At 30.5% G+C, this 27,263-nt stretch overlaps 2 protein-coding genes and 1 non-coding gene across 3 annotated transcripts; 1 reads left to right on the top strand and 2 right to left on the bottom strand.

The window, feature by feature from the left end:
• Positions 1-4,310: 4,310 nt before the first annotated feature.
• On the bottom strand, positions 4,311-13,913 carry LOC129907211 (cilia- and flagella-associated protein 57-like). The gene is made up of 7 exons (XM_055983308.1): positions 13,643-13,913; positions 10,891-10,980; positions 9,898-10,820; positions 6,885-7,054; positions 6,689-6,823; positions 4,594-6,621; positions 4,311-4,533 (listed from the first exon to the last, which is right to left on the bottom strand). Exons 1-7 carry the CDS (start codon positions 13,816-13,818, stop codon positions 4,390-4,392), a joined length of 3,666 nt encoding a protein of 1,221 aa, XP_055839283.1. The 5' UTR covers positions 13,819-13,913; the 3' UTR covers positions 4,311-4,389.
• Positions 13,914-15,454: 1,541 nt separating this feature from the next.
• On the bottom strand, positions 15,455-15,536 carry Trnas-uga (transfer RNA serine (anticodon UGA)). Its single transcript has one exon. It is a non-coding gene; the product is annotated as a tRNA-Ser (tRNA).
• A 4,557-nt stretch (positions 15,537-20,093) lies between these two features.
• On the top strand, positions 20,094-25,547 carry LOC129907092 (cilia- and flagella-associated protein 57-like). Its single transcript, XM_055983159.1, has 6 exons — positions 20,094-20,420; positions 20,495-21,504; positions 22,571-22,740; positions 22,803-22,937; positions 23,006-25,033; positions 25,092-25,547. Exons 1-6 carry the CDS (start codon positions 20,245-20,247, stop codon positions 25,230-25,232), a joined length of 3,660 nt encoding a protein of 1,219 aa, XP_055839134.1. The 5' UTR covers positions 20,094-20,244; the 3' UTR covers positions 25,233-25,547.
• The last annotated feature ends 1,716 nt before the right edge of the window (positions 25,548-27,263 follow it).

The following is a 27,263-nucleotide window of genomic DNA, read 5'->3' as shown; positions in this document are numbered from 1 at the left end:
CCGAATTCCATCATTTCTTAAAAAAAAACACCCTTTCACTCAAGATAATTTTAAACACTTTATAGATTCTTAATTCTTATACCAACCAAAACATTAACACCAAGTTTTAAAAATTAATAAAATTTAAGTCAGCTGTTATGATACCTTTCTCACACACAACTTAACCTATTAAAAAAACACCCTTTCACCAAAAATAATTTTAAGAACTTTATGAATCCTTTGTCCCTGCTTTATCTTAAACCTTCATCCCGAATTTTATTATTGTAGCATGTTTTTCACATGGGTTTCGGTTATATTTTACTTGTTGAAGTCAAAAAACAAGCACCCTTGTTTTTAATCGGCAATAACTTTTCTTAGAGCAATCGTATTGACTTTATTTTTATGTCATTGGATTCAGCATCAAAAAATACCTTGAAAACATTTTTTTATTCAAAAATGGTTCCTTTATTATAAATAATGTAAGCAAAATCCTGTTAGTTATAGCATATATAATTCAAGAACGACTTTATTTTATTATTTTTCAAAAAAAAACTGCTTTGGTACATAACACTGTGCAAATAAGGTCTTAATTTAAATAGGAAAAAAAGGACCTTTATTAACGGTACTAGCCTTAAAATCGTTTTTTTTTTTTTATGATGCCTGACTTTCTCGTAAATGACGTAATCAATTCCAACCAAAAATTTTGTTTACCAAAGCATTTTAGTATCTAACTTCAATGATAAAATTCAGAAGTTATAAAAAAATCAACTTTTTTTTGAAAAATTTATTTTTTCAGTTAATATTTTCTTTTTAGGGCCAATTTTTCAATAGTCAGTTAAATAGTCAGTTAGTACTTATTCCTAAGGATAGAGAAAAAATCAATTTTCCAACAGGCAGATATAGCTTATTCCTATGAATAAAACTATCTGCTTCTTTCAGAGACGAATAAAAATTATTCTAAGGAATAATCTCAATAAAAATATTATGTCAGTTGTCAAAGCTGTTTTGAAAGAATTTTGAAAAAAATACAGTGGAACACAAGAAAACAAAAACAATCATGAATAAAAATGACGTTTAATTTTAAATATTTTTGAATTTGACAAATTTTTTTTGTTATTCTGTAGAATAAATTATTCTTGATTGAAAAATTCAATGTTTTTATCTGATTGTTTATGAGCCTAATAACTTTATTCGTCAAACAGTTAACTGACTGTTTATTAGAAGATTGAAAAATTGGCTCTTAATCAGATAACATTTTTTGTTTAAGCTATGATTACACGGTCAACGAAATCGGTCAACGCGTTGACTCTCTGACGTCAAAAAAAAATCCATATTCTCTCTGTCATCTCACCGTCAACGTTCACAATGTCAATGCATAAAACATTGACTATCACACGATTGACACTATTGCGTCAATATTGTCCTAAATTACGTTGACGCGCAGGTGTGTCAACGTGACGTTTACTTAGCAGTGTCAACGCGTTGACTCGCAAAACTATGTTGATCACACGGAGAAAATGAGATTTGAAAAAAGTTCTCATAGAAAAATTAAACAAAAATTAGTTTGACATGGTTGCATTGAAATGTAAAAATTTCGAGATATACGCAATGCACTTTTAAGATGAAAGTCTTAAATGATTGCTGATAAGATTGTTGAACGAATATAAATGTAAAATTACCAAAGTTTTGTCGAAAAATTAGAAAAAAAAATTAAAAAAATTTCGACATTTGATTTAAAAAAAATCGAATAAAAATCAATATGGCCACCTTCAAACCGCTTATAGCATAGGAACGCCGCACCCAATGTAAATGGTTATAGTCTTAAAATGTAGTTTGGAATATACAAATGGTTTTTGGTTTTTTGCAAAAAAAAAAATTTTTTGCATCCAACATGGATGCAATGGCCATACCGAAAAGTTTTTTTTTTTGTAAAAAAAATAACAAAAAGGTGAAATGAGAACCGCCCTCCCTTCAAAACGGTACTCCATTCAAAAAATCGCCCTACAAAATATTTTCCCCATCCAACTTTCATCACATTTCTATACAAAAAACAATGTCAATCTGAAACGATGACACGGTATTAAATTCTGCCGCGTCAACGCTGAGACAGGGTCATTGCGATGACACCCAGTCCTAAAACCCTGTCAACGCGTCCCAATGGCAATGACAGAGAGATTACACGGTCATCGAAAATAGTCAATGCGTTGACCCAAAAATGTGTGTCAACGCGAGTGCCCGTCAATGCAATGACAGCAGTTTTCGTTGACGATCACACGACGTGACACTCTTGGGACAGATTGTGACATAATTTTTACGTCAGAGAGTCAACGCGTTGACCCATTTCTTTGACCGTGTAATCATAATTTCAAAATTTTCTAAAAATTCGTTATTATACGAAAAATTAGTAGCCATTCTTAGAGGTCAAAACAATTTTAAAAGATGTTTATGTTATTTTTTATTATTTATGTATATTATATTATAATTTATTTTATATTATTTTTTTATTTTTATTAAATTGCTTTTAAAATAAAATTAAAAATATTCTTTCATGAATTTTATCATAAGAAATTTTAATATTCTAAGGGCGATTTTGTTCACTATTGCTCAACTTGAAACAAACTCTCAAGTTAACAAACTTGAGAGTTGACTCAAACTTGAGAGTTAAAACAAAAGTTGAGAATCTATTTTGTTCACTATTTTTTTCTTAACTCTCGAGGTTAAAAAACATAAGTTGGCTAACTTTTAGTTTTTAAAATATCGCTGGGATATTTGTGACAATAAAAAAAAAAATATTGACAGCTTATAATCATATTTTGAATGTTTTACCACATCGGTTAGAATTTTATTTAAGTTTGTGTATTATTTTGCATTGCTGGTGTTCAAAATGACGAATTTTTCAAAAATCTAAAATCCAAATCAAATCAATTTCGGCATTCGAATTCATGGTTAATTTATAAAAAAATATAAAATGCGTAATGATAACTGAACTGAAGTAAATGTAATTGGATGGAAATGAAAACATCTTAAACAGAAATTTCATTAAAAAAAAAAACCTGAAAAATTCCTTATTGCAAGATCCATACCACCAGAAAATATTGTATATTTGTATATTTTCGTGAATAGAATGTTTTTATTCAAAGTTTTTTTTTTGAAATACATAAGAAAATATATAATGCAATTCTCTCAATTTTTTAAAAATTGTTTTGGTTTTTGTTTTGTTTAAAAAAAAATGTTTATGAATTTGCTCTTTAAATTAGGAGGGCAAAATTTTGTATCGATTCCTCTTAAAAGAATAGGCTTATTTTTCGAAACTTCGTTACTTTGGAACATTAATTTTGCATTCACAATAACAGCAAAATTAAATTTTGACAGGAAAATTTAAAAAAAAATTCATTTTGAAGCAAAATTTCAAGTTTTGTTGGCAAACTTCTACTTTTTCCGGATGTTGAGAAAACCGAAAGTTTATCAACTCTCGAGTTTGAAATCGAAAGTTTAAAACGTCAACTTTGCGTGAACAAAACAAATATCAGAAGTTGAAGATAAAAATCCCCAAGTTATTTTCAACTTATAGTGAACAAAATCACCCTAAGCAACTTATCAAAGCAAGTAGGTGCGTCACGTACTGTACGTGTGACTTAAGCCTGCATTATATTTTTTACTAATGCATAACTTTATATAATATCGAGCATAACATAAGAAAGTGAACCTCGAAATCTTTGGAATTTTATTTTTGGATTTTAGGAAAGTGCCTAAAAATAAATATAAAAATTCAATGAAAGGTAAAAAATTACATGTAATTAGATACAGAAATCATGATATTTTATTAAATTTAAATTCGAATATCGAATAAATCGGCCTCTGAATACTTTTACTATCTGTTTGTGAAGAGGCAAAACCCCTTTAATAAAATTACTTAAAATATGAATGAAAACTATTCTTTCTAAGTGGCAAACAATGAGATACCAGTTAGTCATTTATTTTTTTATTTTTTCATCCAAATTCCACCTTCCAAGCTTATTTGTTCCCATAACAATTTGTACAATGTAGAGGTAGGTATCGATGGCAATCATCGAAGATGTCAATCTAATATGCAACTCTAATGACACATTCGCATTAGCTAATTGACGACATGGGTTGGAACTATACAATCTATCTATTTTGTGTACTGTGTTGTGACTCTAATTTAAATATTATTAATGAACTTTGGGAGGTGCTCTATGTTCATGGTAGGTACTAAGAATTTAATAAATCAAACGATTCAAGTTGAATAAAAAATTTTAATCGAATAAAAATAAAAATGAAAAAAAATCACAATAATGATGAAATAGGGTAAAAATATTCCATTATGTTTTTTTATTATTACAAAAAAAGTTCCAAAAATGTATAAAAAAAAGCTTAAAAATAATGTTCTTAATACATTTTTTCAAACTCTACATTTTTATCAATCTCCTTCAATTCTCTTTTAAGTTCCTCATTTTTCAATTTCAATTCATCAAACTGTGAAATTAAGGTTTGAATTTCATCTTCGTTTTCCAATCTATAAGATTCGACATCCTGTTAAGAACAAAAAATTTAAAATTTTAGTTTAAAGCAAATTTGAAGTATAGTAATCACCTCCAATGTCTTAGTTAGTCTATGTTGTGTCTGAGAATTCTTTCGATCAGTCAACTTCAAAGCATTCATCAAATTTCCAAGTTCCTTATTATTTTTACCAGCTTCTTTCCTCAATTCCTCAATTTCATTCAACAAATTCATATTCTCCTTCAATAAATCAACCGATCCTTTTGATTGTGATTTATCTTGTAATTTCCTTTTATATTCAACAATCGATCCCTCAAGATGTGCCCTCTGTCTGTCAAACTCAGCTCTAACTTGAGTTTCTAAAATGATGTGCTTTTTCAAAGATTCATCACTAGCATATTTCTCAAAAAGTCCTTTTATTCCCTCCCTTAGCTCATCTGGATTATTAATCTTACCAGCAACATTATAAATTTCAGAACACAAAGCGTAAAATAATTCCCGAGAACTTTTCGAAATATTACGTTGTTCTTTCAAATCAGCAACTGTTTGTCGATGTTTTTCTTCCAAATTCATCAATTGTCCTTCTAATTGAACATTTTCCTTATTCAATGAGTCTAATTGCAGTTCCTTTTCAGTAATCTGCTTTCGTTTCTCATTTATTTGACATTCTCGAGGTTCTATTTGCATTTTTAATTCGGTAATTTTGTGACTCAAAACTTGTTTATATTTTTCAAGTTCTTGGTTTTTATGAAGAATTTCTTGGATTCGTTTTTCCTTAACACTTATTGCAAACTCACGATCTTGAACGTCTTTCCGAAGATCTTCTTTTTCACGCATAAGTTTACCAATCAATCTCTGTGATTTGGTGTGTTCATCATTTAACAATTCGACTTCTTCTAAAAGACGTTTAGCCTCCTTTGCAACAGTATCAGATTTTTTCTTCAAAACTCCAGCTTTTCCACGCCACAAAATTTCCTCATCTTGTTCAGCTTTCAAAGTATTCTCATACTTAATAACAGTATCCATTGTATTCTTCTCATTTTCTACCTCCACCTGGCGGCAATATTCATTAAACTCAAATTTAACATCTTGCAATTCTTGCATTAGATCACGAATAAGTTCTTCCCGTTGTTCAAGTTGCTTCTTGAAGTCAACTTCTAAAGCTTCTACAGTATCTTGCAAAAGTCCAGCTGATTTCCTTAACTTTTCCTCATAGTCATCTTGAATTTCATTACTGCTCTTACTAAAACATTGATATTTTTGATACTCCATTAACATGCGTTCAGTAAATTGATCCGATAAGTTTTGAATCTGTTTGCGGTGTTCAGCTTTCAAGTCGTTAATTCGAAAAGTTATTTCATTCAAGTCTTCGGTGTGTTTTTGTTCAAGTTCATTATTTCGTGTCTTTAGAGCTTCTAAAGCTTGACAATAACCTTTATGTACATCAGCCAATTGTTGACTATCAAATATTTCATTTTGACTTTCTTGATATTGAAATTCAGCAGCTTGTTGAAGAATACGAAGTTCAAGATTGGTAATTTGATCATTTTTTTCTTTTAACATATCTCGAGGAATTATAACTTCTTGACCTTTCAATAGGTCTTGATCAAGTGGAGCAACTTTACCATCGATATTTTGTAAAATCCAAATTACCAAAGTTCCCTTTTTTGAAGCTGTTACTAGCAAAGTACCGTCATAAGAAAATACAATTCTCGTAACAGCGCTATCAAAAAATCGATAATTTGTGAATGTACCACCTCCAGCATCAAGAAATGGCAATTGAACATTGTACAAATGCCCAGAATCTGATGATGCAAACATTATTAGATCAGATCTAGCCAAAGCTAATGACAGAAAAGGTTCTTTTTTAGGAGTATGGAGCTCTCGAATGATTTCCGAATTATTCAATTCTCGGAGAAATCCCGAATCAGTAACAGCAAAGATCGATAATGGATCGGAAGAGCAACAAAGAGCACGATATTCGGTTCCTTTTTGAACAATTTCTTGAATACGTTGTCCAGTTTCGACATCCCATTGATAAATTGCACCTTCAGCTCCACCAGATATTAAGTATTTATCATCTCGTGACCAAGCAAGGCTGAGTACATTTCCATTGTGACCCTTTAAAAAAATAAAGCAAAGGGACTTAAAAAGTTTTAGGAAGAACATGGAAAATTTGTTAACAAACCTTCAAAGTTCTTATTACATCCAGATTGTAAACTGACGAAATGGAAATAAAACTTTCATATGCTGCAGCCATAAGATGACCAAAGTATGAATATTTTACTTGAGAGCATCGTGGAAAATTGTAGGTTTTTATTATCTAAAAAAAAGCTTAAAGGTATAAGAACGAATCTAGAAAGTCTTACGACGGTAAATCTTACATTTAAGTCATCCATGAAAATTTGCATAATTCTAAGTTGATCTGAAAAGCCTATGGCAGCAAATTGTCCAGTTGCGTTCAATTCAGTGACAGTAATGTCCACTTGATATCGTTTGACCAATTCCACTTTTTCGGTTTCGTAGTTCCATACTCTAATGGTTTGATCCTTGGCTGAAATAGCGATAGAAACATTAAAATCAATCTTATTCTTAATGGTTTTTCGAAGTACAAGAACATAGCTTCATGAGAAATAACTTCATCTTTTGTTATAATAACAAACAAACAAACCTTAAAAATATTCGTATACGGAGAAAAAACCACCTAAAATTTAGCGGATTTCTGCATGGTTTATAGCCAATATAAATTTAGCGGAGATCCAATTACCTAATATAAGATAAAAATCTTCTTGTTTTTGTGATAATAAAAAGATTTTCATCTTAAATTAAGTGGATTTCCGCTTAATTTAAGACGGAAGTCATACTGGATAAAAATCATGCCGAAATCCGCTTAATTTTAGGTTGTCTTTTTCTCTGTGTAGAGACCAACCCAAACAGCACACATTTCTGAAAAATCAATCGAATCAATATGAAAAAAAAAAGTATGGCGGAAGCCTGGTAGAAAAGACAGACTGCTCAGCAAAAGACCAGCAAGAAGTATCTTCTTCCAAAGAAATCAAAAATGGGAAAGAGCAAATCGCAGTCAAAAATTGTAGACGATATTTGTAAATAGTAGCGCGCTACTATTTACAAATATCGTCTACAATTACAATTACGAATTACGCTATAGCGTAAGCATGTAGAACGCAACTGAAACTTATAGATCTTCTATGAATCTCTGTGAATAAATGAATAGCAGCAGAAAGAAGTTAATTGTAGAAGAAACTAGATATTAGCAGTCGAAATTGTTAAATCGCGGCTTAAATTACTAAATCGCTCTCAAAAAAAAAAAATAAATAAATCGCAACCAAAAATGGTAAATTGCACCTTAAACTGAAACTGATTAATAAAAGCCCTACCAATTTTGCCTATTATTAATCAGTTTCAGCAAGATTTTTCAGTTTAAGCTGCGATTTACCATTTCTTCTGAAAGTGTTAAATCGACGAAACTTGTGAATCGCAGCCAAAACAAATAAATCGCAACCGAAAATATTAAATCGTGGCTAAAACTGGTAGACCGGAATTGTAAGTAGTCGATTTAAACCAAAACTTGTTAATACCATGCAAAAACTGAATGATCCAAAACAGCGATAACAAGTAAATCGTTGTAAAAGCTTATAAATCGCATTGAAAAAAAAAAACAGAAAAACACAACTTTAGTTGGAAAATCGTCACCAAAACTGGTTAATTGCAAACTATAAATCGCATCCATGCCATGTTTTTACACGTAGAAAAAAGGACATCTTAAGATAAGATGATGCTAACATTAAATCCCCACCACCTTAAAACAATTCGATTGCCGCTTAATGTAAGTGGAGATAAGTGATTTTTCATGTTAAAAACTGACAAAAAATACAAATTTTAAAATTCTAGTGAGAATTTACGAGCTAAATTTAGTTGCAGGTTATCATACTTATTTCAAACAGTGAGATAGGCTGATAGTCAGGCATGTTCAATGTTTCCACACAATGTTTCCACACAAAAATAAGATGATTTTCCGTAAATTTTAAGTGGATTAGTCCGCTTAATCTTTAAGTCATCGTGTCATAAATCCATGTAGAAATCCGCTTAATTTAATGTGGAATCTGCTTGACCTTCACTAAAGAGCGGCTTCCTTGGCCTGAACTCTTTAAGGTATGAGCAAGTACTCGGCAACTTTACTAAAATGCTAACAAAAAATTATTTTTCAATATTATGTAGGGTTGCCGAGTACTTGCTCGTATTCTACCGTTCAAACACTAATTTTTGTAGTGATTTTCATTTAAATAGGGTTGCTTTATGTTTGTAATTCCATATTCCTTATTATTATTTTATGATTTTTTCAATATTTAGATTTGTTTGGTTTTTTAAAAAGTTTCTTATGAGATCGAAATACAATAAATTATATGACAAAATTCATCATTTTTCTTTTAAAATAAGGCTGCCAGATGCCACATAGAAGTCCAAATTTCAAAAATGTCAACTTTTTTTTTACCATAAGCAGTATTGAACCTGAACCTTCAATTTTATTCGTTCTTTCCGTTATACCTCCAACAAAATTTACTATAGCAGAAAAGGTATAGGTCGTTTCAAATCAAAAGTCCCATGGAAAATTGAGCAAAAATAAAAAAACTCATTCGCTTACTGGAAGGAAGCATTTATGAGGCAGCTGAACTTTTTCTAAAATTACGATAATATAATGAAGAACAGTTCTTGATATCCCTATTTTAATTAATTGATCCCTCTGTGAGATTCACTGGGTTAGCCTCAGAAAGCATCACTCCATATCCGCTGACAATACAATAAAATATCATTTGAAGGCAGTTGGGATAACTTTGCCGAAGATATTGTTATAGGACTAGGTGAAGATGGACCAGAAATGTCCAGTTCATATGATATCAATTCATAACTTAAAATTCTATTCACATCTTTTTATTTGTATAATTGGGCAGTAAATATCTTATTTTTATTTTTCAATTATTTTGGAGTCGTCACCATAGAAATAATTAATAAACAAATTCAGATTTTTCGTTTGTTTATTTTTTTCTCTAGCATTTCTTTCATTCAAACAAGCATGATTTGTTGTTATTTTTGAGTTGATTTGTCGCAATGAGCCAATAAAATTGAGTTTTTTGTTTATTTGTTCTCAATTTTATTGGAAGGGAGAAAATAAACTCTGAGTCAGGACTTTTGATTTGAAACGACCTATAGTACATTTTGCTCAGTCTAGAAGAAATTTCGACTCTCAAAAAAATTACGCAAGGAATTTGTACCAGAAAGTACTTTAAATAAGCTAAATTGGAACATAATAAGAAGTGTTAAATAAAAATCCTCAATCATAAAAAAATAAGTTATTTCTATGGACCACTTTCTACTTACATGCTGTCATAATAATTGTTCTCCATGAACAAACAGAAATATCAACAATTTCATCGATATGAATAAGTTCTCCAAGTGGTGTAAATTTCATCAAAGTAGTAACTTCTCCAGACTTATTTTCTTTTACATTACATTCATAAATTTGACTATGACCAGCTGTCACTATGACAGTATCTTGTTGGGCATTTATTGCCAAATTTTTGATTTGATAAAATTTCTCCGAGTAAATATATTTATAAAGTCTTATAATTGCAACCCTTTGATATTGGTATTTTGATACTTTCTCAAAGAAATATACTTTATCACCAATAACATATGCTAAGCATCTTGACAATGCAATCATACATATGACAGGTTCATTAGATTCAGCACCAACTGTAGTTGTTGTAGCCTGATGGTCGACGCCATCTTCGTTTTCTGTCTCTGGATCTTTTGACAAATCAATTAGATCCAATTCGGCAGCATTAAATTGTGATTTAACTTCACCGTTTTCGATAAGTGCTAGTTTATTTTTATTTAAACCCAATAATAAAGTCTCCATTGATAACCATGCCATCGATTTGACAGCAAAGTGGGCTTTAATAGTGGCACTAGATGTAAAACCTGTTTCTGATTTTGACATAAGTTTTAGAATCCCATCACCACAAACAGCTACCATACCGGTGTCTTGGGGATTTCCTGCAATACATGTTGCTGTTACTCGTTGATTTGGTAGACCTATAACAGATTCTACAATAGTTCCGGTCTTATCGAAAAACATCATGTAGAGAATTTCATTTGGAGTTTTTGTCAAAGCAACAACTGCTCTTGAATCATGAACAAAGATAATTTTATAGATTTCTTTATCTTTGGCATCACTGGGTAGTTGAAAATTACGACGTTTTTTAAGTGTTCCAGTGTCATAAATTGATATGTTGGTAGTTCTGCTTGTTAAAAATATAGATTTGTTTAAAAACGCCAATACGTAGAATGTAAAACAAAAGAAATACTCACTTTTCTTTAAAAGTTGTAATTTCGACAACGGCTAGTAATCTTCGGCTTGGGTTGATTGATATTACTGATGGTACTGTATTTTCGGGAAATCTGGATATAAACAGATATATTAAGTTATAATTCAGTCTTTTTAAACGAGTCTAAGGTTTTTTTTAGAGTCTTCGTTAGCAGTGCCTAACACTAGAGAATTTTTAGAATTCGATTTTTATTAGAAATACTTAAAGAAATACAAAAACCACCGACACTTCAAGATTAAGCAAGACAAAAAATACTGCTCTAACTTGCCTGCAATTAGTTGATTGAAAAATGGTTAAACTTAATGAGAAAAATAGCTACTCTTGCTTTGGGAAATTATTTTTCCAGTAAGCTTCTTAATTATTAAAAGAACCCAAACAGTAGATTTCCAAGTCTATAAGTAAACTTGAACCAATTAATACAGGGTCGGACTGGCCATATAACCAAGTTGGCGATTGCCACCCGGGCCCTCAGCTATCCCATATAAAAATTGATAAGAACATGTACAAAACAAGTACAAATAAAAATTTCAAACATCAAACAGTCTTATGTCCAAAGAAAAGGGGCCCGTTTAACAAGTGCAGGCCCTAAATCGGACTATTTGACTATATTATATTTATAATTGTATATGAAGTGAAAAGTTTTGGGGCCCCAGTGGTGTATGTACCTATACCTACCTTTCGGGCAGTCTGAGCAGTGTAGAAATAAAAAAAAAACTATAAACTCAATACAATTCGTCGAAAATCCTGATAAAAAATTAATGCAGGATAATATTAATTAATTTTGTTGTTTATAAGTCATTGTCTATTTGCAGCTACAAGTTCAAAAATTTCAAAATCTTTATACAGATAGTTAAAAATCCCGCGTTTTAATACATTTTTCAACTTAGTTTGTGAAGAGCTTTCAAATTTTCTTACAATTTTAAATTTTGTCGACTATCGGTTTTTTTTTTTATAGAAATTCTGAAATCAAAAATAAAAAAAATAAACTGAGCTCAACGCATGCCTCTTGGGGCCCTGCTCTCATACTCTATTTATTTATTTTTAATATGTAATTTTTAATATTAGAATCGCCAAAAGAAGCACCAAAAATCTTAAAAATTAAATGTTTGTAGTATTTAGTTTTTTTTAGTTCTATGGATTATTTTGCCACCCGGGCCCCTTTGCCCCAGTTCGACCCTGAATTAATACAAGCCGTTTTAATTATAAAATATAAAGCTGTCCCTTCTCCTGCTTAAGCCTTTTTTTTCAAAGTGATTGACAATCCTTAACTTAAATTAGTTAGTTGTTTAATGTTGTTCAATGAGCCCGGTGATAAAAATCTAACGTCATATACGAATAGATAAAATATAAATTGAAAGCCATATTGTCGGTTAAGAAGTAGAAGTCAATGAACGGAAAATAATTTTAAAAGAGGATAAATGAAGAACCAAATTACTTACAAGACTGAAAATGAGGACCATTTAAACATTTAAACAAAAACGATTAACTCTTTTGACTGCCAGATTTTTAGTGCTCTGATATTTCACATAAGGTGTCACCCAAAAATGATAGCCATGGCAGACAAAGGCTTAATAAATAGCATAGGTCGATGCAACAGGTTTCCCAGCAGTCATAGGAAAAAGTTGAAAAAAATAAAAAAAGACTTAAAAAAGTTGATAAGGGAAAAGGCCATAATTTGGCAAAAGCGTTGGCAAATCCATAAGTATGCCAGAGTCATCTAGCTCGAAATTAAAGAAAATCAAAATATTATAAATAATCCTAAAAGGTACAAAGTTAATATTTAGTACTTACAGCATTAATAAATACTATCACAACAAAAAAATTACTGTTAAAAAAAGATCCATGTTAAAATTATGCTGGCACAAAAAGTACTTACTTAAATATAAAAGTGTACTAAGTTCTAAAGTTTGTTTTCAAATTTGTATCAATTAAATTTTAACTGCTCTCGTGACATTTTTTCTTTAATTACCGATATTTGAAGTTATTTGACAAATTGTCAAGTAAACAATCAAAATTTAATTGTTACAAATTTAAAACCAAACTATAGAAATTGGTACACTGTTACATATCAGTAGGCTTTTTGTGCCAGCATGATTTTAACAGAGGAAATCTTAGCTTTTTATTTAACAGTAATGTTTTTGTGATTTCACTACTTTTAATAAGGTATAAGATTCTATCTGGGCGGTTACCACGCCCCCTGAATCAAAAATTTCAATTTTTGTTTCTATGCACTACATAACCAATCGCTGTGCAAAATTTCAAGTTTTTATGATAACTCCATGATTTTGATGATCTGTCAGTGAGTGAGTCAGTCAGTTCTAAAGCTCTAAATCTCAGGAACTACTGATGCTAAGCTGCTGAAATTTTAAAGTGATTGATATGGAGTAGCTCAACAAATGTTCCAAATTTTAAATTTCTGGTACCTATAGGAGTTAGAGAGAGGTCAAATTTGGACTGAGTTGGATCCTGTAAACAAGGGTGTAGTGCCAAATTTGCTAGAGAACTTGGCAGGGCACTACCGTGCCTCTTGATCGGGGATAAATACAGTTTCACAGATCGGGAATTGACCCCCAGGGCTGATTTTCACTATTCACTATTAATACACATATTGCAAAGCCTAAATCAAATCTTTCCATTTTTATACGAGTCTAAATACAATATGACTGAACAATATTGAATTTAAAACAGAAACATATCATATTATATGAACAAAAATAATTATCAAAACTTCGTACCTTAAAAATCGTTGTTTATTAGTTTTAAAATCATGAAAAACCAGCACGCTTTCCACTGGATAAATGACTTCATCGTTAAAACTAAATTGTATATTTCCATCGACTTCATTTCGTAGTCCATAAACATTTTTCGGTGTAATACTGACGGGAACAACTGTCGAAACCGTTTCATCCATGATTGTTTTCTTGTCCTTTAAAAAACCGTACTTTACAAACAAATTATACCAACATAAAAAAACATTTACTATTTCTGACAGTATTTGAAGTTTTTATTTTTCAAAAAAAGCTATCAAAAAATTGATCAAACAGAACGAAACTTTTGAATACTATTGCCATGACATTCTCTGATTCCAAAACATAAAATCTTAAGTGCAACAAAAAGAGAACTAAAATGAAAGAGAAAACTTTTATTAATCTCTGAGATTTGGAGAGACAGAAATATTTTTCTACTCTTTGAAAGCTCTATTAGATTAATCAAAAAATAGTTGTCCATGCACACAAACTCGAATAATTAACATAACAGAAAAAAAAAATTGTCTTATACTTCGTTTCTGTCAAGAAAACTAGTAGCTATCTATTTAGGGCAAAGGAATTCGATTGTTTATGTCCCCCCAATCAAATACTGTCCAGTGAATAAACATAGGTAAGGTAGGTTAGCTGTCATAGAATAGAATTAAGAAACAACCCTTGTGAGAGTATGAGGGTGCGTGTTTTTTGAATAGATGACGTCTAAATGTTTAGTATCTTGGTTCTTGACTTTTCAACGTTTTCCGGTAAGAGCAATCATATGAAATTGCTTGATGTTTTGGCGGGCTTGTGTCTGCCGTTATCAGTTTGCATTTGAGTTTTGACTAATTCAATTAAGAGAAATCGATTTGGGCAACTAGTTATGTATAAATAAGGGGATGGAATGGAAATATAGGACAACAATATTCTATTTTCTGGCAGTTATTTTAATTAGGACATACAGAAGAGTGTTTTGTTACTTGGGTACAAAAGAAATAGTACGAAAATTTAACCTAGTTTCTTTAAACGGTTGAAGTCTATTGAAAATAGTTATGCAAATATTTAGTTTTTAAGTTTTTGGTATAGTTAAAATTTATTTTAAAATTAAAAGTTCCTTTCCAAAAAGTTACCGACTTAATAAGAAAGGGCATACAAAAGCACGTCAGATACCTTTTCCCTTAACATCATAAACAAAACACTTGATAGAAAAAAAAACCATTAATTTTGACCGTTGGTTTATATTTTGTAACTCACGACATGAAACATCCTCCTGAACCTCCCTATCAGCCCGTCCGAATCCTTTAAAAAATTCTAAGAATCCTAACATTGCACAAAATCAACTTGAATGCATCGACCATCAATACCAAAAACAACAGGAAATTGCCATCATGATGTAGAAGAGTAGAGTATCTGCGATAGAAGATCTCAATTTAAAACTGTCACCTTCATAAAGTCTACCTTCCTACTTATCAAATTGTTTTCCCCCATTTAGTCTTCATTTAAGATTGTGTCGTCTGTCTTTGATCTGAAGTGTTGCAAAATGTCTCTACTTCCTGTTATTATGGCAATGTGGTCAGAGCTATGAGGTAAAATCGATTTAAATTTTGTTTTATTTTAACTATTTTCAGTTGAACTTTGAAGGTTTGTGCTAGTTGTTAGTTTTTTTGTATTATTATTTGTATCTTATGAATATTGGATTATAGACCTAAAAATAAAATAATTATTGTTTTTTTTTTTTTTGTAAAGATATACAAGGAAAAAAAGGCAATAAAAAATAATAGCAAATACTTGATCCAAAAAATATTCCGCTGCGGACAGGATTCGAACCTGTGCGGGTAGAACCCAATGGATTTCAAGTCCATCTCCTTAACCACTCGGACACCGCAGCTCATGTTTTTCTTTAATACCATAATGATTTAGGTAGGTATGAAACAAAACTAAAAATAAAAACTTCTTGTCTTCAGTGTTAATAAAGAACAAAATCATTCGAAAAAGAATCAAAAACTATAAATAAAAACTTCTTGTCTTCAGTGTTAATAAAGCACAAAATCCTTTCGAAAAAGAATCAAAAACATTGGAGATAATTTTTAAAGATTTAAAGTTAAGTTTTGTACGCTTTCAGAACCTTTCAGAATACAAAAAAAAAATACAAATTTTATCTCGGTTATTTATGGAATATTCTCAACAATGTTATACCATTTTGAAAAGAGAATTGAACACACCAACTTTTAAGATAACTTGCCGAAACATTGTAGTGCATTTTTTTTAGACTACGGCTCATTGAATTAGAGTCATGTAAAATTTTTTAGTACTTAGTTGGGCAAAAAAGTAATATTTACTTTAAAACTGATGCAGCTGAGTTAAAGTTTTTGAATGCATTTGGAAGCAGGGTTATTCAAGGTTTTTCAAAAGAAAAATTAAGATTTGTAGTCACGGCACATGAAAAACCGTTACAGAGTGACCATTTTTTCGATTTTTTTTCGATTGCCCATAAAAATGGCTGCGATTTTTTTTATTATTTTTCTGATAACTGTCACCACCTACTCTATCTACCGTTTTCGTTTCGACGTTGACTATTGGCCCAGCTAACAATGTTGGTGGTATAAAGCTTTACAGAAGCAACAGTTACATCTGTAAAGCTTTTTAGAAGCAAAATTGTTAGTCGGGGGGACACCCTGTATAATATGGGGGACCCTGTAACACTGATACAAATGAACATGATAAGGTAAGAAGGAGAATTGACAAAATAAGCCAAATATCCACTATGAAACCTACTTTGCAAGATCAGTAAATCTAATTAAATTAACATAAATTAGTGGAGTAACTAAAGATCAAAAATTGGCAATATTAGGGAACCCGGCCGAACAGCTTAGATTTTGATGATCTTTTTTTTCAAACGTCGGTAATTAAAAATATTTTAAAGTCTATAGACTAAAAATTGCCGGTGTTGCCGTTTTGATTTTTTAAATTTAATTGAAGATTTTTGTGAACAAAAACAAATTTTTATCAAAAATTTTTCTTAAATTTCATAAATTAATTGATGCTAAAAGATTGTCTAGGAAATTCAAGGAAAAAAAATATATGGGAGTGAGGGGCAATCTTCCATAGTTTCCATAGTTCAAGCGATAGATGCAATTTTCTTATTAATTGACTTCAAACACAAAAAAAAATATTTGAACACAACGGCAACACCTACAATATTCAAATATACATTTTTCAAAAGCTAGAAGCTTAGTCATATATGTAAAATTAAAATTAAGTTAATTGAATGAACGGCTTTTTAAAGAATGGTAATTGAACTCAGATTTAAAATAAAAAAATTATTAAAAAAATTTTAACATGTCGTTTTTTAAACTTTTTCGTAATATAAAATGCATTTATTTTCAAATTTTTTTGGCCGCATTTATTATGATTTCAAATCATAAAAGGAAATGTCAATATGTATTACGGTTTATGAAAAAAATTAAAAAGTATTTCATTTTCGAAGAACTTTTTTTAATAAAAGTTTTGAAAAAAAATGTTTTTATTTTATTTTTTATTCATTTAATAACCCTTACTGTTGAAAGTTAAATAGCAAAAATTTAAAGTTCCTATTTACCACAGTCTTTGAGAAAATTAATTATTTCAATGCAAAAATTCAGTTTTAATAAAAAAAAAACCATTGAAATTTAAGTAATTTTTCATTTTTTTTTTTCAAAAGTGTGATATATTTTACCTTTTTTGCTTCGAAATTCAACTGATAATATTTATGGCCAAAAATTTTTTTAAAATAAATTCATATTTTATTAGAAAAAGTTTGGAAAAAAGTCATTTTAAATTTTTCTAATAACATTTTTTTTTTAATTCTGAGTTTGAGGACCATTTTTTCAAAAAGTCTTGATTAAATTTAGTGGATTTAAATTTAAGAGATAAGAATGAGCTTTTGGCTTTTTAAAAATGTATTTTAAAATATTTTAGGTGTTGCCGTTGTTTTCAAAATATTTTTTTTTGTGTTTGAGGTCAGAATGTTAGAAAATTGCATTTATCGCTTAAACGATGGAAGATTGTCCCTTACTGCCTTTTATATATTTTCCTTAAATTACCTAGAGAATCTTTTGCTATCATTTGTTTTATGAAATTTAAGCAAAAAAAATGGTTTTGTTAAAAAAAAAATTAATTTTAATTTAAAAAAACAATACGGCAACACCGGCAATTTTTAATCTATAGACTTTAAAGTATTTTTAATTACCTACGTTTGAAAAAAAAAATCGTCAAAATCAGAGCTGTTCGGCCGGGTTCCCTAATAATTTGCTTTAGTTACTCTACTAAGAGCCAATTTTTCAATCTTCTAATAAACAGTCAGTTAACTGTACGACGAATAAAGTTATTAGGCTCATAAACAATCAGATAAAAACATTGAATTTTTCAATCAAGAATAATTTATTCTACAGAATAACAAAAAAAATTGTCAAATTAAAAAATATTTAAAATTAAACGTCATTTTTATTCATGATTGTTTTTGTTTTCTTGTGTTCCACTGTATTTTTTTCAAAATTCTTTCAAAACAGCTTTGACAACTGACACAATATTTTTGTTGAGATTATTCCTTAGAATAATTTTTATTCGTCTCTGAAAGAAGCAGATAGTTTTATTCTTAGGAATAAGCTGTATCTGCCTGTTGAAAAATTGATTTTTTCTCTATCCTTAGGAATAAGTACTAACTGACTGTTTAACTGACTATTGAAAAATTGGCCCTAAATTATGTTTCAAAAGATTAGGTATTTTGGAAAAAAAAAGTTTCCACTTTTCAATTTGATATAATTTAAAAAAAAAAACTAAAGTTTGAAGCTCGGTTTAAGCTTTTCTATGAATCTTTTCAAAAACAGTTGTTTCAAAAGTTCGCCATTACTATACATAGATGAAAAAATCTATTTTACATAATGAAGTAAAATAGGTCAAATTAAGTTTCAAGCTCTGCTCAAGGTTAAACTTTTTTAAGGGTCTACTACAAAGAGCTGTTTTTAAGGGGTGAATATTGTTTGGTTTTTTTTTAATTCGATTTCTGTTAATCTCGTTTTTCACACAAACATTTTTGATTACTTCGCTATTCTTTATTTGATTTCTCGTTTACTTCGTTTTTCGATCTCTTCACTCAAATATTGTTTTTTGTTTGTTTCGCATTTTCAATAAGTTAAGTTTGGCATCAGGTTATTTCTACTTCAAGTTTCGGGTTTTGACTAAAAGCAACATAATTCCAAAAAGAATCCATAACAAAGTTATATAGGACAACGAAGTATGAGTTTGTCGAAATAAGGAAAAACGAAAAAAATGAAAGACTAAACAACATAAATACGAAACAACAAAATAGGGAATTGACTTAGACGAAAAAACCAAAAACAGAGATAAGAAATGCGAAACAAACCGTACCCGTTTCTAAGATACCAAAAAAATGTAAAACTCAAGATTAGTTACAAAATTTATTTGTTTGTAGAAAACTTAATTTTTTGGACTATTTTCAAATTAAATAAGGCTTCAAATCCAATTGTTAGAGGGAAATATCTTCACACAAATTTTTGATGAACTTATTTCTCACATTAAGGCAAAGTTATTTGTAAGTGAAGTTATTTTGCACCTTTTAGATAATGCTCTTAAAATAGTATGAAACAAGAAAATGTTCTCATCTGGAATAGTTACCTGCATATATGATGGTAAAGGTGGTATTGGTATTAAGAATATATGACAAAACCAACATTTTTAGGCCTCTTCATATCAACGTAATGTTCGTTTCAATTAAAAATCTCAATTTTATTGGAAACAAAACTAAATTTTACCAATCATGTAAAAACAATAAAATATTTTATATTTTTGAATAAGAGAATTCTATTGAAATTTGAAATATTATGGAGATAACATGGACATGAGAATTGCCAAAGGCACAGCAAAGTATTAAATTAATTAGTTTAAAATGGGTCACTCTGGTGTATGAGTAACTTTTTTTCCTTCAGCGATAAACTTTTAAAATTAAATGATGCGATAACGGCTTGTCTTTTAAAACGGTTCTGGGCGTTCGTTTAAATTTATTCACCGTTCAATCAATAAAGCTCAGAATCGTGTATTGTACTTAGCCAAAGGTTGGAGGTACAAATTTGAAAAAAAAGGAAATTTATAGACGTTATTTGTTTTGTTATTTGGAACCAAATTATCCTTAACTGTATTTTTTAAGAATTGCGCTTTTAAAGCACTATAGTTCTGTGAAGGTTCGTGCTTTTGACTCAAATTCAATCATTTTCTAACGAAGGCCAAACTTGTTCTTCAACGCTTAAGACATAACTCAACAAAAAACACATACCTTTAAAAACCAAATATTAAATCAAATAAATGTATTTAAGAGACTATTCTCTTCATATTTGTGTTTAGAACATAAGATACATTTTTACAGAGAACTAGAGTAAACAAAACTAAAACAACTTGTTGTTTTGGTGATAAACAAATTCCATGACAATGCTTTCGTATACAATTTCGACTGATGGAATGTTAAATCAATTCCAAATAGTTTTACATCAAGTCGAAAAACGAATTGAAAAATATCAAAAAGAAATATAAAATACTTTTTAAAAATGGATGAATCTGCAAAATCTATTCTCCCTGTTACAATTGAACCGAAACATGTTTATGGAATACGCTCAGAAGTAATTGGAAACATACATTTTAATTTGAATCAAGAAGTCATTTATCCAGTAGAAGGTGTTTTAGCATTTCATGACTATGTTAATAACAAGCAGAGGTTTTTAAGGTACATATGTAATAAATGATTTCTCATACAAGTACTTTTAGAAAAAAAAGATATTTTTTCTTCTTTTTTCCAAGATTGCCTACAAACACGACCCCAACAATAATTGCCCTCAATTCAACAAAAATTTTAATGGCAATTGTGGAAATAAACAGTACTGAAAATCGAGAACAAACCAACATAGCCATTTACGACTTGGTGGCGTTCAAGAAAACCCAAACCTATCAACTTCCACAAAATGCTCGACACAAAAAAATTACACGAATATCATTCACATGCGATTCCAAGGCATTGGTTCTTCTCACCGAATATCCTGATGAAATGTTGTATATGATATTTTTTGATAGACTTGGAACGGTTGTTGAAGGTCGTGCAGGCAATACAAATCGACGAGGAATGGCCAATCATATATCCTGCAATCCTCAAAACTCAGACCTTGTAGCTGTTTGTGGCGAAGGAGTCATGAAGTTGATGGTGAAATCGGAAAAAAGTTTCAATTTTATTGGTGATATTAAGCCGAATTTTCATGCAACTTCAATAGCATGGATCTCAGCGGAAACATTTATTCTTGGAACAAAACAGGGACAACTTATTGTTTTCAGCAATACTGTTAAACTTAAGTCTTATCGTGCTGTTGAAGACGAAGCTCTTGATATTGCTCCCGAGTCTGAATGTGAAAGTCAAACAATTCATGAGATTCCAACAGTTATTCCAAATCCTTTAGCTAAAAGTAAAGCTGTTGTTTGTATGACTGCATTTGCAAGAGGATTAGCATTTGCTGTTTTTAATCAAGTTTTTGTATTTGAAAAAATTTCGAAAGTGAGATATGAGAGGAAGACGATATTGGATATTCCAATGACCAACTATCCTGAGGAGCTTTATCAAATTACTAACTTGGCTATAAACTCAAAACAAGACACGGTTATTGTCACACCGAAACATAATCAAATTTATGTTGGAATTCTAATTGTTCCTGAATCATTAGAGACTAAAATGTTGCAATTTCAAACTCTGGGCGAACTTATTCACATCGATGAAATTCTTGATATTTGCATGTGTTCATGGAGACCGATTATTGTAACGTCTTGTAAGTAAAAATATTTAATTGGATATTCATTTTAGTTTTGTTTTTTTCTGTTAAACTAAGTATAGATGGTTTCCAAAACTCACAAGCTATCTAAAAACTTGAAATTTATAAGAGTGTTCTTTGAATAATGAAGCTCTATTCAATTTTGCTTCTATAAAGCTTTACAGATGCTAATGTAGCATCTAAAACGTTGTATAGAAACAAAATTGTTAGGCAGCTTAATTTTGCTCCTATAAAGCCTTACAGATGCTACAGAAACATCTATAAAGTTGTATAGAAGCAAAACTGTAAGTTGGGTTATGTATCGAATTTGAAACTGTCAAACTTTTTTAAATGCCAAGATCAGAATAATGCATTCCCAACTCACGCCATGTTTAGGGAGATAAAAACTCAACTAAGTGTGCTTCATATTTTGCGGGAATTGTAAGGTCCTACAATTTATGAATTTATTTTCAAAATAGTTTTTTTTGCTAAGTTATTATGATCGGCGTCTAGTGGCAGTCAACACGTTAGCCTTTTGTACCCGGCAGAAAATTGTAGGTCCTCTTTATTCTGGGAAACTGCAATTCTCCTCCTTTTACGAGAATACCATTCCGATTCAATAATGTAAACAGAGTACTTTTAAATAAGTGCAAAAAGTGTCATATAAGGACACCTGTTCAAGTTTGGAAATCGAACAAACCTTTTCTTAAATGAATAAGAGAGGACCTAAAATTTACTCCTGTGGTACATGATTTAAAGGGGATGTTACATAAATCAATTGTTTGGAATTTGATGATTTTGTTATATTTCTAAGGAAAATGATTGAATATTGTTTCTTTTAAAATAACGAACAATCATCGATACAATATTTGATGGACCATATTGATCCAAGTAAATTAGAATAACGGTTTTACACGATTGATTTTTGCTTTTAATTAACCAGAACTTGTAAGCTACCCCTTGGAAAAATGTTGCTTCTATAAAGCTTTACAGAAGCGTCAGTTCCATGTGAAAATCTTTATAGAGGCAAAACTATTAGTCAGGATTTAACCACACTTTATAATTTTTTTTCCCTCATTTTCAGCTAAAGACAAGACAATTCGAGTTTGGAATTATCATACCGGAAAAGTTGAACTTGTCAAGCGTTTTCCAATTGAGGTGACAGTTATTGAGCTTTACGCTTCTGGCCAATATGCGGCTGTGGGTTTTATTGACAAAGTCAAAATTATGCAGATTTTTATGAATGACTTAAATGTAATTGCTTCTTTCACAAATTATTTAACTTAAGAATTCATAAAAAAATGCATTCATTTTAGCTTATTAAGATGTACAACTTTCCAAACTCAAAAGATATCAAGTTTTCCTATTTCGGTCACTTGATGGCAACAGCTTATGAAAATTGTATTGCAATAACGTCAGTATTTAATTTGGAAACTCTCAAAACTTTGAAAGTAAGAATGATTTTATAAAATTTATCATCAAAGATTTTAGGCTATAATTACATCACTCATATTTTAAGGGTCACTCTGGAATGGTTCTAACATTGGCTTGGTCTAGAAATGACAAAACTGTCATCTCGGGTGGTACTGATGGCGCCCTCTATCAATGGGATATCGAAACAGGTGCCCGGTTGCAGGAAATCATTCAACCAGGAATAGAATATCATGCCTTGTGTGTTCCAAATGATCCTGATTGCTTTTATGCAGCCACAAACACTGGAATTATCAGAGAAATCAAAAGTTCCAAAATCGTTCATGAAGTTAAAATGCCTTCCAATTCTCCTTTACAAGACATTGGTTTGACACGTTCTGATTTGGTAATGTTTGCTGCCACAAAAGGAGGTCACTTGTATAATGTACATATGCCACTTTCCGATCCAGCTGCAGGAGGAACTTTAACCAAGTTCTCTTTCTTTGACTCAGCTATTACAAAGCTGAGATTTTCTTACGATGGGACTCTGCTGATTTCAAGCTCAGCCAGTGGAACTTTAGTCATTTGGCAATTGAAAAATATCGAAGGAAAAGTGGCTGCCATTGATCAAGATTTGCTAAAAAGCCAGGAAGTTTTGATACCTCGTCAAGAACTTGAAGACAAAATTGAACATATAAAAATGCTTGAAACACGTCTTAAAAAACAAGCTGCCGAATTCTACAAAAAGCAAAGTCAAAATGAAGAAAATGAACAACAACAAATGGCCGACACACATAAAGGCTATTGTGAAGCTTTGACAGAGTTAAATTCCAAAAATCAAGACATTGGGGTGAGACATGTTGAAGAACTAACTCAGATAACATCACAAATTGATGAGCTAAATGCTGAGCATAAATTGACAATGGAAAACCTATCAGCGCAATATTCAGAGCGTATGTCAATGGAGTATCAAAAATTCGCTATTCTTCGAGAGAATATGCTACAAATAAGAGACAGTTATGAAACAAAGCTGAAAAAAAGTGAAGGCTGTCTGCGTGATACGGTTGAGGCATTAGAACTTGATTTTAAGAAACAACTTGAAGAACGTCAAGAGCTCATACGTCAGTTAATGAAAGAAATGGATGACAAGAAGATTGAGTTTACTGAATATTGCCGCCAGGTGGAGGTGGAGAATGATCGTAAAATGATTGACTGTCAGATTGAATACGAGAATAAAGTGAAGTTTGAACGTGACGAAACGGACAAATGGCAGACTCAAGCTAATGTCTATCAGTCTAAATATGACAGCGTGAGAAAAGAATGTGATGGACTGATTGACGACGTTGAAAATCTAAAAGAACAGCATTTTAAGTCAAAATCAGTTATTTCTGAACTCAGGGATGACATAAGTGATTTACACAGGGATGTGACAGATCGTGAAAATGCGATAAATCTAAAAGAAAAAAGAATAGATGAAATGATTTTGAAGAATGAGGAACTAGAAAAATATAAGCAAGTTTTAAATCACAAAATAAACGAACTTAAAGCTCAAATTGAGCCGCGAGAAATGACAATTGTTGAAAAACGAAAACAGATTACAGAAATGGAACAAGAATTGACTGGTTTACAAAAGAATAACATTCAGCTGGAGCTTCAGTTGAAAGAGCTTCGAGATAAGTGTATAAGTGTGAATGTAGAGTTGAAACAAGAACGTACTAGAGCAAAGTCAGCAAGATTGTGTGTCACTGATATATGCACAGAAATATATCAACTATCTCAGAAACTAAACCACACTGATGAAATGAAAGAAGGAATGAAGGCTTTATTTTTGAAATACTCCGATGATGATATTCTTAAGAAGTTTTCAGCTCTAGGTGGCCAACAGCATGCTGATTTCCAAAAGCAAAGAGCTCACATTGAAAAGATTATGCTTGGTTGTAAACAAAAGATGGACGAGAAGGCTAGCCGCGGCAGTTCAAAGAAGCTTCTAACTGATAATAGGATTTTAAAAGAAGAAGTGGAGAAATTAAGACAGCAAGATGAAAATATGAAAATTGAACTGAAGAATTTAAGAATTTTAGTAGATATCTTTAAGAAAACCAAACAAGGTTTTCAGCAATCTGAAGAAGGTCTATTGGTGAGTTTTGTTTTCTTTCATAGAATTTTAAAAGTTCATTTTAAATTTTTGTTTTTAGAAATCTGAAAATATACAAAACTATTTTGAAAAGAGAATAATAAATTTGAAGTCGGATATTGAACAACTGGTAAAAGAAAATGAAAAATGTAAGAAAGACATTGGAATGAAGAGAATGATGCTAAATAAAACAGATTTATAAACAATATTGTTAAAAGATTGGTATCACGCTGTGTTCTTCGATTATGCCAGAATCATCGGCATAATGAAATAAGTTTGACCAACCTTTGGATGATTTTGGATATGGCAGCGCGTCGGTCGCCTTGTCTAAAACCTTTTATTACATCAAAGGAATCGATGTGGTTTTTAGCCACCCTAATGGAACTGCATGCATTTTTCATCGTTGAACACTAGCTTCAATCATTGGAATACGTAAACCAGGAATTGCCTTAAACTTTGTATAATTTGAAATCGAAAAATTTGTAATGGGTATCGACTTTTTCCAATATCTACCGTCCTGTCAATATTAAATCGATTGTTGCATTTCCCTGATCTTAAACGAAACTAAAAAGGACCAGGATTGTTGGCTTAATCTAGAGCAAAATTTTAGCTCCTATACAAAATTTCCTCCAAAATTTAGAGTTATGCAGTGTACACAGCCCTAATTAAAAAATCAGGCTTTCGTTTCTAGCTGCACATTTTGTATTTGTCACAATTTAGCGCACAGAAAAAAGTGAACAAAAAAATCGAGATAAGAAATGTCGGCTAAAATTTAGTTCGATCGCTGCGTAAAAAGCTTTAGAATTCAGATGTTCACTTAAATTTGAGTATTATTTCCTTTACTTCACTTAGGTTCAATTTATTCACACTTCATTATATTTAAAGTCTCCATCAAAAACGGGAAATTTTAAAATTTCTATGCGATTTGCCAGATTTTCAATTTTTAATGGCGACTTTAAATTTAATGGAAATTGAATAAATTGGGCCATAGTTCGGAACCTTTTTCAATTTCAAATTTATTTGTTCGGAAAAATATAGGAGGCATCCTAAATACCAATTTTGCTTCTATAAAGCTTTACCGACGCTGAAAAGTAGCATTAGTTTAACTTTATAGAATCAAAATTGTATAAGCTTAGTACCTATGCTGCTGAAGCGAAACGAAAACGACAAACGAAATTTTTACCTCCACGGAGAAAAATTAATCTAGTATTTTATACTCCATATGACTAGTAAGGAAATTAAAGTAAAGAGCCCTAGATTTTAAGTAAAATTTACCTTACGTATTGAACATTTCTTGGCTCCGTAAAGTAATTTTTACAAGACAATTATGGTGAACAAAATAAAGTAGTATATACCTTACGAGTAGCAATATTTTCTTTGCGTAGAATAAAATAAACCTTCATCCAAAAAAGTGAACGACTCTTTTCACTTTAAGATTCTACAAATTTAACTATTCTATGAATAAGTTTTACCTAACACTAAGGTAATAATAACTTTACAGTGCCCTCGATACATAGAAAAAACTCTTTAAGCTGTCATTGAAAAGTGCGCCATTTGTTCTCCATCTGTGTTGGATGTTTTTTTTTTTGTCAAAGCTTATATGTGGCGACCCTACTAACAATTTTGCTTCTATAATGCTTTACAGAAGCAACAATTACATCTGTAAAGCTTTATAGAACCAAAATTGTTTGTCGGGGAGTGCGGAATAATTACATCAATTCATAAAGTATTCGCAAACAATTGGATCAAATAAAGTCAATTTCATTTTTATTGATGATATTTGCTAAGATAAAATTGTATGCATTTATCTTACAAAAATTAATTAAAATAAAAAAAGGTGATTTTTGTAATTATTGAAAAACATAACAGGGTCATACGTACTTACTCCTAAATGGCTTTGAGGATTAAGTACGTGTTACCCAGTTATGGTTTTCAATAATTACAAACCTTTTTTTATTTGAATTAATTTTTTTAAGATAGATGCAAACAATTTTATTTAAAAAAATCTCATCAATAAAAATGAAATTGACTTTATTTGATCCAATCTGTAATTAAATTATATACCTTCCACAGAGAAGTTCAATTTACTTTAAAAATCAATATTTTGCAGCCTTATAGTAAGGAAAAATATGTACCTAACTTTCTAGTAATTTCTATAAGAAATTCATACAAAAAAAGGCTTTACTGTAAAGTTAATCATAAGCTATAAATTTACTAAAAAAGTAAGGTAAAT

The sequence above is a fragment of the Episyrphus balteatus genome, chromosome 1 (genome assembly GCF_945859705.1).
Source record: "Episyrphus balteatus chromosome 1, idEpiBalt1.1, whole genome shotgun sequence".
Taxonomy (NCBI): domain Eukaryota; kingdom Metazoa; phylum Arthropoda; class Insecta; order Diptera; family Syrphidae; genus Episyrphus; species Episyrphus balteatus.
This window is presented reverse-complemented; position numbering and strand designations above follow the sequence as displayed.